General features: G+C 39.8%; 1 protein-coding gene across 13 annotated transcripts in view; it reads right to left on the bottom strand.

Annotated features, from left to right (window-relative positions):
- LOC130835284 (zinc finger protein 197) overlaps window positions 1-12,261 on the bottom strand; it is a 39,634-nt gene that overhangs the window by 6,843 nt on the left and 20,530 nt on the right. For 3 of the 13 annotated variants that reach the window (XM_057706736.1, XM_057706738.1, XM_057706740.1), the window contains exons 3-6: window positions 8,568-9,388; window positions 7,045-7,207; window positions 6,282-6,373; window positions 5,872-5,998 (exon numbers count right to left, since the gene is read on the bottom strand). In XM_057706736.1, the coding sequence (XP_057562719.1) occupies window positions 5,872-5,998; window positions 6,282-6,373; window positions 7,045-7,207; window positions 8,568-8,966 (781 nt within the window). In that variant the 5' untranslated portion in view covers window positions 8,967-9,388. Of the gene's footprint in view, window positions 1-5,871; window positions 5,999-6,281; window positions 6,374-7,044; window positions 7,208-8,567; window positions 10,971-12,261 lie in introns of those variants that run through there. The other 10 variants (XM_057706744.1, XM_057706747.1, XM_057706749.1 and 7 more) reach the window with 7 other exon arrangements.

The raw sequence follows: 12,261 nt of genomic DNA, 5'->3' as shown, positions 1-12,261 counted from the left end.
GAAATGGAAATTTTAAAGTTCATTTCACAAAAATACCAGGAGTAGGTTAGACTCCCTCAATTAAATACAAAAGAGAAGAAATACAGAATGAAAAGAAGAAATATAGAAAGAGACATTAAAAACCATGAAAACATCTATAAAATAAAGAGGCTAAACTAGTTAACCTCTTTTCTACTCTAACATTCTCAAATATTTTAAAATGTGAAATTATATATATTTTAAATATTTTGGAAACATATTTTCACCACTCAAATGTGAGAAAATTATGAACTAGTTCCCCAAATTATCTAGTAATTATGTAAATAATAGTAACATTATCTTCGAGTAAAAAAAACACTATTCTACCTAAATAGAGAGAAAAGACATAGGAAAGGAGTGTAACTATTTCACTTCACTACGAACTTCTTTAAGTTTACAAGAGTATGAAAATGGGAAATATCTAATAAATGTTAATGTGAACTGCATTCTTAGATCAAACCCTTATATCTCATCTCAAGTGGCCCTCTCTCTGGGTTTTACACAGGACTGCCAATCACACTACCCTGTGTCACTTGGCAGTAGGGATGCACATGTGTCCTAGGCCTAACCAATATTGGTACTCAAGTTTCCTTGTCCACAGTGATTGGATCAAGAATGGTTTCACAGTTTAAGCAGGATGCTGGTGGAAAGAAGGTTCTTTCTTTAGGAAGTAGAAGTGTTTTAAGGAATAGAAGTCTTGCAAGTGGTTAAACTGAGATGGAAAACGGTTAAGAAATGAGCAACTCAAACCTACAGTAGCTAATTAAGCTGCTTAAATGATCTGAAATTTTAGTGCAGAAATCAGACTATGTATAGGCCTATTACGCTTTAAGGGACTTTGGAGAAAAATATCAGAATGAAAGAGGAAGGTGACTACTTTCTGCAATCTTTGGTGAAGCCTGCAAGAAAAAGACAAGCTTCCCTAACTCCAATCCTCCCCACTCTTCTAATCCATGTCCACTTCATTGCTAATTATCTTTCCAACAAGTATATTTGACCATGTCACTCACCTGCTCAAAACAAACAACCCTTTACGGCCTACAGGATAAAGCGCAAATGACTAGCACAGCCCTAGAGATGCCCTCCCCCACTGTCTGCCTATTTTTCTGGCTTCGCTTCTTGTTAGTACCCTTTCTGCCCTTAGTCTCTAGGCATGGGAAACTATGTACAGGTGTCCAAACATGTCATGCTTTTGCTTGCTTCTCCACTGCTGCCCCTTTCTCTTCCTGAATTGCTCTTCCTCTTCCCAACTTGCCACCTGACCAAACCTACCACCTCGAAAACTAAGTACCAAAAGTCACTCCCTTGGAATTACCACTGATTTTACAGAAGTGGAAAAAAGGATTATAAAGGAATATCATGAGTGATTTTGTGCCAATAAATTGAACAACTTAAGATGAAATGGTCAAAATCATAGAAAGACACAAACTATTGAAATTGATTCAAGAAGACATAGAAAATCTGAACAGTACTATAATAAGTAAAGAAATTAAATCAGTAATAAAAAAAAAAAACTATTCACAAAGAAAAGCCCAGGCCCAGATTCATTCACTGGTGAACACTACCAAGCATGCAAAGAATGAATACCATTTCTTCACAAACTCTTCCAATAAACAGGAAAGGTGGGAACAACTCCCAACTCATTCTACAGGGCCAGTATTACCTAGATATCAAAACCAGGCAAAGATATTATCAAAAAAAGAGAAAACTACAGACAGACATATCTTATGAAAATATACACAAGAATCCTCAACAAAATATTAGTTAACTGAATCCAGCAACACATGAAAAGAATTATACACCATGACCAAGTGGAATTTATCACAGGAATACAAATACTGGTATAACATCAGATAATCAATTAATGTAACACCATATCAGTTGTATAAAGGACAAAACTCACATAATCATCTCAGTAGATACAGAAAAAGCCTTTGGCAAAAGCCAAAACTCCTTCATGATTAAAACCACTCAACAATGTAGCCATAAAAGGGAACTTCCTCAACCTGACAAAGGACATCTACAAAAAATTTAAAGCTAACATCGTACTTAATGGTGAATGACTGAATGCTTTCCCTCTAGAAGCAGGAACAAGAATAGGATGTCTGCTCCTGTCACTTCTATGCAACAAGTACTGGAGCTTCTAGCCAGGGTAATTAGGCAAAAGAAAGAAATAAAAGGCATCCAGTTTGGAAACGACGACATAAAACTATCTCTATTAGCAGGTCTTGTATATAGAAAATCATCCAAAGAATCCACCAAACAACTATCAGAACTAAGTAAGTTCAGCAAGGTTGTACGATAAATATCAATATATAAAAATCAGCGGTATTTCTGTACACTAGCACTGAACAATCAAAAAAAAGGAAATTAAGAAATAATATCATCCAGGGGACATCCCTAGTGGCGCAGTGGTTAAGAATCTGCCTGCCAATGCAGGGGACACATGTCGGGTTTGAGCCCTGGTCCAGGAGGATCCCACATGCCGCAGAGCAACTAAGCCCGTGCACCACAACTACTGAGCCTGTGCTCTAGAGCCTGAGAGCCACAACTACTGAGCCTGAGTGCTACAACTACTGAAGCCCATGCGCCTAGAGCCTGTGATCCACAAGAGAAGCCACTCCAATGAGAAGCCCGAGCACTGCAACGAAGAACAGCCCTCCCTAACCAATCCTAGAGAATGCTCGTGCACAGCAACAAAGACCTAACGCAGCCAAAAATAAATAAATAAATCTTAAAAGAAAAATAAGAAAGAAAGAAATAATATCATCCGGGAATTCCCTGGTGGTCCAGTTAGGACTTGGTGCTTTCACTGCTGGGGCCCAGGTTCAATTCCTGGTTGGGGAACTAAGATCGTGCAAGTTTCACAGCCAAGAAAAGAAGAAGAAAAAAAAAAGACCAACATTCCACAAGTTAAAAGGACAAAGAACAGTATTAGGTAGTTCATAATATATGAAAAGATACTCAACCTGATTAGTAATGAGGGTGCGTGAAACCAAACTGAAACAGCAATGAGATTTCATGTTTTCACCCTACGTAAATCTTTCCCTAAACCACCCACTGCTGCCCATACACTCCCAGTTCTTCCATCATACCTAGTTCCTATGAGCTCCTACACTCATGCACACTTTTATCATATAGCATTTGTCACACTATATTGTAATTATTTGTGTAAATGTCTTTAACTCCAACTTGAATGTACTTTAAGGCAGGGGTTAAGCTTGATATGGGAGATACTTAATACTTCTTGAATAACTGCCTTCAAATTCTATTCCAATCTCTTAAGTGAACGTATACAAGTCTTTTACATATTGAAGAAGTATGCACAAGCTATCTGGGAGTCTGCTTTCCTACCGGCTTATCAATGCACAGAAATTGAGTGCACAAAATTTTCAAATTTGATAGTGTCACAGTCTACCCCCCAGGTCAAAACACCACAGGCTGCGTAGTACTTTCTCTATCTGGGGTAACTTGCTTGTACCAACTCTTAACTGTTATAAATCTTTTGCTGGGACTATCTTTAGATATATTACTTATTTTCCCTCTTTCTGAACAATTTCCTTAAGGTAGCCTCTTCAAGTCGGAGTTACTAGGTCAAAGAGCATAAACACCTTGGTATCTGCTTGCCCAAAGCCCCAACAACACTGCAGTTAGAGCATATCTTAGGGACTTCCATGGCGGCCCAGTGGTTAAGACGCTACACTTCCACTGCAGGGGTCATGAGTTTGACTCCTGGTTGGGGAACTAAGGTCCCATGTGCCATGCGGTGCAGCCAAAAAATAAATAAATAAAAAGAGCATATCTTACTTATTAAAGTTGATTCAAACTTTTCTTTCCTCAACGAGCTAGAATAAGAAAGGAATTCTATTTTCTTATTTTTTAAGTTTAACTCTTAGACCCACCTGGGATTTATTTTGGCTTACAGCATGAGGTATGGATCCATGATGAATGTTTTTTATTAACTAAAATTAATCAAGCCATAAAGCATATTTTAAAATTCTTTAAAAAAAGAACATGGATTATTGAGTAAATAGCATTAGAACTCATGAAAGCCACTTGGGTTAAAAAAAAACAAGCAAACAAACAAACTGGATTCCTATGTCATTCTGTATATCAAGATAAATTTTACATGGATTAAATCTTAAATGTAAAAAGGAAACAATGAAAATATCGGAAGAAAATACAGGCGATTTAAAAAATAATAATTTTATGGAGAAGGAGACCACAAAGGAAAATACTGCTTTTTGACTACAGGTAAGATTTTTCTAAGACTTAAAGGAAAACTTAAATAACACTGAAAGGCAAACAAATGGGAAAATGTGCAACATGTGACAAAGGGTTAGCAGTTCTAATAAATCAAAGAAATGTAAGAAAAATAAACAAAAGATAGTATTCTTCACCTAGCTAACAAAGATTGAGAACAAGGACTAAATTATAAGCACATACAGGGGAAATGGGCCTTCCTGTGCTCTTTTTGTGGAAGTGTAAATTGGTACATCACTGATGGCACTCTGGTAGTATATATCAAAATATAAAATCTACAAAATGTTTGACCACCACACCACAGCTGAGATACTAAAAGACATATTCTTATAAATGTAAAAACATATAGTGTAAGTTACTATGAACGGTAATAAAATTTACTAAGGTTGCTGGGTACAAAATTAACATACAAAAATTAAATATTCTCATGCATGCAAACAATGATCAACTAGAAAACATCAGAAAAGATTCCTATTCCAAAGGATCAGTGTAACCGGAATATGTAAGATCTACTTGAATGCAATTTTAAAACAGGCCTGAAACAAAGGCAGTATGAACAAATGGAATTATACGTAACGTCCTTGAATAGAAATTCACTATCATAAAGCTGTCAATGTAAAGCATGATACTCAGATAATGAAATACAAAGCGACCTCCTTCATGGCCTTTCCTAATCCCCAGGAACGGCACTGGTTGCTTTGTCTTCTCCATTTCCATCTCAAGAGGTTTATGCTACTCTAACACAGATTACTTTACTCAGCCATGTTTATTCTTTATTCTTTCTATGTTCATCTCCCAAGTGATGCTACTTAAGGGCAGAATCACACCATTTCCATAGCTGCCATTACATGGTAGGTGTTTAACATTTGCTGGAACCATAAATGGCTAACAGGTTTTTAAAAAATACTCTTATAAATAATCAAAGAAATCCACTTGAGAATAAGTAGATATTATAACTTAAGAAAATTATATTAACAACAATTTAGAAGAACTGAACTACTCAGTATCAATGAAGGCAGAGCCAGAGGAGCAGTTCTTATGCACAGCTGGTAGCAGCAGAGAGGAGTGAGATCACTAAGGAAAGCAATTTGGCAGCATGAAACAAGAGTCTTCAAACAATTCAAACACATAGGCCTAGTAATTCTACTTCTAAAAGGTAATGAGAAATTAAAAAAAAAAACAAAAAACAAAACCTTAGACATAGAGATAGATGATTATTATGGCAGTTATTTAAAATAAAGAAACGGCTAACTAAATTATGACACAAATTATGCAGCCAATACAGATAATGCTTGCAAAGAATTTGTAATAATACAAGAGTGAGGTGAGTGCAGAAAGCAAGCTATAAAACTGTATATATTCACAAACATACGCTCTCAAAACAATGTAAAAAAACTTCAAACACAGAGAAAAAGCCAGAAAGGTAATATATCAAAATTTTGATAGTTGCTTTTTGCAAATAATGGGTTTAAAAGTTTTTTCTTCTAATACACTGTGTTTTCCAAAATAAGTATGGTACTTTCACAATCAGAAAAACAAACAAAAGCTGATGAAGTAAAGGTAAGAATTATGGGAAGAAAGGGTCCTTACCTAAAGAAGTCACATTTCCATAATTCTCCAGCATTACATCCCAGTACAAGGCCCTCTGAATTGGGCCCAGACATGCCCATTCCTCTGAAGTGAAGCATACTGATACCTCCTCAAACATCACCAATTCCTGAAATAACATGTATGTGTGAGATTATCCATGCCCAGGAAGCTCCCCTACTGCAAGATCCCTTTTACTTCTGGGGAAGAGACATTGTGGGGGCATGAAGTGGGCAAGGGATGTCAGGGAGACACAGGAGACCCACATGAAGTCCGCCTTCCAATGCATGGACCTTGGTTTGGAGACAGGAGCTGACTGGACACCCAAGCACTAGGATGAGAGAGGGTATACTTCAGCCACAATTAGGTAGTATAGATAGGGCCTTAGGAAGAAAAGAGGATGCAAATCTTACCTGGGGCTGGGCTGTCAGGAGCATGAGAGCCATTAATTGATTTCTTGGGTTCTCTTCCTGGGAAAGGGCAGAAGCTTCAGGGGCAAGAGAATCTGAAGAAGGAGAACAAGCTGCATATGAGATAACTGTTGTTCCTGCCCACGACTCCAAGTCCAATATCTTTATCTTCTATTAACAAGGAATTCAAAAAGACACAGAACTCCCAGAACTAGGCAATGATGGCTATAAAATGACCTACAGGGCCTCCCCTGGTGGTCTAGTGGTTAAGAAACCACCTTCCAATCCAGGGGATAAGGCTTCGATCCCTGGTTGGGGAACTAAGATCTCACATGACACGGGGCAACTAAGCCCTCGAGCTGCAACTACTGAGCCTGTGTGCTCTAGAGCCCACATGCTGCAACAAAGAACCTGTGTGCCACAAGGAAAGATTCCACATGCCGCAAAGAAGATCTGACTCAGCCAAATAAATAACATATATAAATTAAAAAAAAAAAAAGCTGCCAGTGATTTTTATATATATATAAAGACCTACAAATTTTTCCTGACCCCCATGTGCAGGTATGAAATAGCACAAGGAGTAGCAATAAGAATGGATAAAGGGTCAGAGGGACCCAGGAAAGGACAAGAGGGAGAACAGAAAAGAGCGTGGTACCATAAGGGATTCATAGAAGGGCAGGAGAGGAAGCAACTATCTGGGAATAGAGAGATTAGCCACAGTAAGAGTCCTGAGAAAGTCCAAAGCCATAGCCACTGAGTAAGTTACCATGTTGAGGATCCTGGAGCAAGTTGAACACCACTGGGTCAGTGAGAGGATTTGAGCGAATTTCAGCTGATACGTGGCTGCCAGCGGGTGCATGAGGAAGTGCTATTCCTGGAGTGCTCAGACCCTCCTGGAGAGTGTCCTGGTCCTGGACAAAGACTGGAACCTGAGAACAAGCAGAACAAAATAAGCTGACTCTTCTTGGACCTCCAGGAAATGGACTCACCTAACCACCATGGACCTCTTTCTGCCCATAATCTAGAACTATGAGATGAGAGTGACCCACCTCAAGTGTGGAGCATCAAAACAGCAGTAAAGCTTTGCCTTGAGGACAATGGAGCTGCCCTCTAGCCCCACTCATGGTACTGGTGACCTCTCCCAGAGGAGACTGAACAGAACGGTGGAAACAGAAGCCAGACCTGGGTGTGGGTTAAGGAGGGAATGGGAAGTAACAAGCAATTAAGAGCTTCAGACCTGGTTTTAGATTAAACTTGGGTTCAACACACTTTTCTACTTATGTACCCCTTTACTGATCCTTTACTGCTCCACCAGAAGGAACACTAGAAGTCCAGACATTTGGTTTTGCTGCTGGCTAGATGTCTCACCTACGGCAATGCAGTGAACCTTTATCCTGCCTCCATTTTCTTCTCTCTCAAATGAGAAAGATGGATTAGTGATTAGTACTGTAATATATAGCTCTAAAATTCTTCATTTTTTTTTTGCGCACACGAGCTTAGTTGCTCCGCGCCATGTGGGATCTTCCTGGAGCAGGGATCGAACCCATGTCCTCTGCGCTGGCAGGCAGATTCCCAACCACTGCGCCACCTAGGAAGCCCCTAAAATTCTTCATTTTTATAATTAAAATAAATAAGCTCATCCTTCTGTACCATTCTGAAGTTATATTTCAGGCTTCTTACATAGAAATGTTTCTAATGGGCTCCAGATTGACAGAAATAGATCTGACACATATCAGAAACTACATTAAGATCCCAATTTAATAGCCAAGGATTTAAAATCTTATTAGAGGCAAATATCTCAACCCAATCCCTTGGCTCATGGAATCCCCAGTAGGGGCACACATGGGGAGATCTTGTCAGATCTAGAAAGCTTCATTCTTGCTCTCCCACTGCCTTTTATACTCCAGGCTTACAACACCACTCCAAACAGACTTATACAACAATACACACATTTCTGTTTAGAGGAACACTTACAAACATTATGTTCTTCAGGTTCTTGAACCAAACTCAGCATTAGCAAGCATCACCCAGGGAGACAAAGCAGAGTCAATGCCATGTGCTGACTGTGAATTGGCCCAAAGACCCCAATTATAAATCCATTTCTCTGCAAAGATATTCTATGGTCTGAACAGCTCATGAACCCGTTTTAATTAGCATTAGGGTTGCTACTGTGTTACTGATTTTAACGAAAATCACAGAAAATCACAGGATCATCCGCTATCCCAGCCTGTCCTGGGCCTACTCCCTCTTTCCTTCTGCCTCAAACTTTCCCCCCTCCCCCTTTCTCACTTTCAGTGCTGGTCCATCGAGGTCTTTCTGCAGCTCCTCTACCAGGGCCACGGCCTCCTCACCACTCCCAGGGCGATGGATCTGTACCCAGGTCCGTATCTCTCCAGGCAGGATGCTCAGGAACTGCTCCAACACCAGCAGCTCAAGGATCTGTGCCTTGGTGCGTGCTTCCGGCCTCAGCCACCGGCGACAGAGCTCCCGGAGCCGGCTCAGTGCCTCCTGGGGTCCAGATGTCTCATGATAACGTAACTGTCTAAAATGCAGGTGGGAGGTCTCCCAAACAGAGGAGCTGCTTCCTTGGAAGCTGGTTCCCCACTTCCAGGTATCATCCTTCCCTTTAACAAGGCCCTCTTGTCTCAGAGCACTGTGGGCCCAATTCTCTCTTGTCATGGTTGTCATTTAAGAAAGGCTCCTCTCCAGGGCCCCTCAACCCTTGCTTGACTTCTTCCTTAGAGCTTGGAGAACATCATCTATAAGACCTCAAGAAATCATTGTTAAAGTTAACCCAGAGCAACAATCAGGTTTTCCAGACCCTAGTTAGCTCCCAGTAATGAAGAAATTTCCCTGAATGCAAAGTTCTAGACTCTGGGCAGTGCATCCTTTGACAGAAGCCCCAGCCCAAGGCTCTAGGGACACTGATACTCATGTTACCCAGACCACTGCTGACGTCAAAAACATGAAATTCCTTTGGTCTTTACTCACAGTTTCTCCTCCACCTAATTACAATAACTCTTTCATCCACCATCCTAACAATGGGCATCCTGGTTACTTCTGTGTGACCTTGAACAAGTTACCTCACTTCTATGTCTCAGTTTCTTAACCTGTAAAATAGGGGTAACAACAGTTCCTATCTTATAGACTTGTAAGAACCTGATCAGGTTTTTAAACAGTGCCTGCTATATAGATTCAAATGTTAATCATTATCTTTCTGTAACTAGCACCCTTTCCTATGTTCTGTACAGCCAACAAGTAATCATGGTCTTAATCCTAATACACCTGAGATAAAAGGCTCAACAAATTCTATGTGGCTTTACTGTATATACTTTATCTGATAATTGTTCATTCTGTTAATCAAAATATTTGGATACATTTGAGTAAGTTTTTATTATACAGAACTTAGGCTTCTGCTTTCTACAAATCGCCTGCTTTTTAGAAATAACATTTATTTTTAGTACACAATGGAAAATCTGTAAAACCAGAAAACACAAACAAAACCAGAGAATAATCACTGCTATTGTTCTGGATTATATTCTTTCAGAACTTTCTCTATGCACCAATTTGGATCACAAGACTGGATCCCACTGCACTGCTCTGTAATTTGCTTTTCACACACGTTATGTTGTGAACACAATATCAACTATTCTTCGTCATCCTTGTTAAGAGTTTATCAGCCTGTTCATACTTAAGTAGTCCCCTGTTGTTAGATGTTTAGATTATGTATAATTTTCTCCTATTATAAATTAAATTGCAAATGTCCATTCTTGCTAATGAATTTTGGTTACATTTCTGCTTATTTCTCCAGGAAAAATTCCCAGAAAAGAAACTGTACGGCTGAAAAGTACAGTTTAAACTTTTAAGGCTGTAACAGCTACATCACTATTAGTGACATATGAGACTGCCTCATGAATTTTATTTAACACACGGACCCTTAAGGTTCATGCTTCTATGGAGCAGAGGAGGCCAAAATATAAACATAATTTCAATATAATGTGTAAACAGAATTAATAGGAGGACATACAAAAACAATAAAAATTCATGAAATAATTTGGGGTTGGGATTTCAAGAAAAAAAAATAAAAAGACCACTGGAGTATTAGGAAAACCATTCCTGGAAGAAAGAAACTGTAATTTCAAAAGCAAGGGAGTGACAGCACATATAGCTCTGTTAGAAATGTTCTTTGCAATCACAGAAAGGAAGTGTATGTTGAGGTAAGGTTGTAGAATTAGAGTGAAGAGGTAAACAGAAGCAAATTTTAAAGACTACTGAGAGGCAGCCAGAAGCACCCCAAGTGGCCAGAGTGGCACCGCCAAGCTCCTGCCACAGGAATTACACTCAGCATCCGCAAGCCGCCATAGGTTTAACCTGTGTCTGTGAGCATCTGTGCTTTATCTAGTTTTACTTTGTGCATCTGTTAGCAAGATGTGTCCTAAGGGAACTGCTTCTTTGCTTTTACTCCATTTCAGCTTATGAAAGGTCTCACAAGAACATTGTACTGCGGACATCCCTGGTGGCACAGTGGTTGAGAATCCACCTGCCAATGCAGGGGACACAGGTTTGACCCCTGGTCTGGGAAGATACCACATGCCTGGGAAGACCCCACATGCTGCGGAGCAACTAAGCCCATGCGCCACAACTACTGAGCCTGCACTCTAGAGCCCACAAGCCACTATTGAGCCCATGTGTCACAACTACTGAAGCCTGCGCACCTAGAGCCTGTGCTGTGCAACAACAGAAGCCACTGCAATCAGAAGCCCACGCACTGCATCGAAGAGTAGCCCCCGCTCACCACAACTAGAGAAAGTCCAAAGCAATGAAGACCCAACGCAGCCAATAAATAAATAAATAAATAAATTTATATATATATATATATATATATATAAAAAGAACACTCTACTTTCAGATATTGGGGAAACCTGTAGTCTATACAAATAATTAAAGTTCTAAATTAAGGAGTAGTAGGGATAGAACAATTGACAAAAACTGAGCAGTTCTTTGGTAATTAATTTGGGGGCGATGGGAAGGAATTTAAAAAATGGATTTCTATCCCATGTTCACAGAGAGAAAGACTCAATATTGCAAAGCTGCAGTTCTTCTCAACTTTATCTATAGATTCAATGCAACTCCAGTCAAAATCTCAGCAAATAATTTTGTGGATATCAAGAAACTGACTCTATAGTTCACACGGAGAGGCAAAAGCCCCAGAATAACTAACACAACATTGAAGGAGAAGATCAAAGTTGAGAGACTGACACTACCCAACATCAAGACGCTCTCAAAAGCTACAGTGTTGAAGATAGTGCGGTATTGGCAGAAGCACAGACAAATCAATGGAGCAGAAGAGAGTCCAGAAACAGACCCACATGAATATAGTCAACTGATCTTTGATACAGTCAAATGGTGCTGGTACAACCAGACATTCACATGCAAAAAATGAATCTAGACACAGGCTTTGTATCTTTCACAAAAATTAACTCAAAATGGATCACAGACCTAAACATAAAATGCAAAACTAACTCCTGGAAGATAACCCGGGAGAAAACCCAGATGATCTGGGGTATGGTGATAGCTTTTAAGATACACACAAAAGGCATGACCCTTGAAAGAAATAATAAGCTACACTTGATTAAAATTTAAAAATTCTGCTTTGCAAAAAGCAATGTCAAGAATGAGAAGACAACCCACAGACCGAGAGCAAATACTTGCAAAAGACACATATGGACTTCCTAGGTGGCGCAGTGGTTAAGAATCCACCTGCCAATGCAGGGGACCCAGGTTCAAGCCCTGCTCCAGGAAGATCCCACATGCTTTGGAGCAACTAAGCCCTTGTGCCTGTGCCCACAACTACTGAGCCTGTGCTCTAGAGCCCGTGAGCCACAACTACTGAGCCCATGTGCTGCAGCTACTGAAGCCCAAGCACCTAGAGCCCATGCTCCGCAACAAGAGAAGCCACCGTAATGAGGAGCCTGCACACCAC

This window comes from Hippopotamus amphibius, chromosome 13 (assembly GCF_030028045.1).
Source record: "Hippopotamus amphibius kiboko isolate mHipAmp2 chromosome 13, mHipAmp2.hap2, whole genome shotgun sequence".
Classification (NCBI taxonomy): Eukaryota; Metazoa; Chordata; class Mammalia; order Artiodactyla; family Hippopotamidae; genus Hippopotamus; species Hippopotamus amphibius.
Note: the sequence above shows the minus strand (reverse complement) of the source record. Positions and strands in the feature narration are given on the sequence as shown.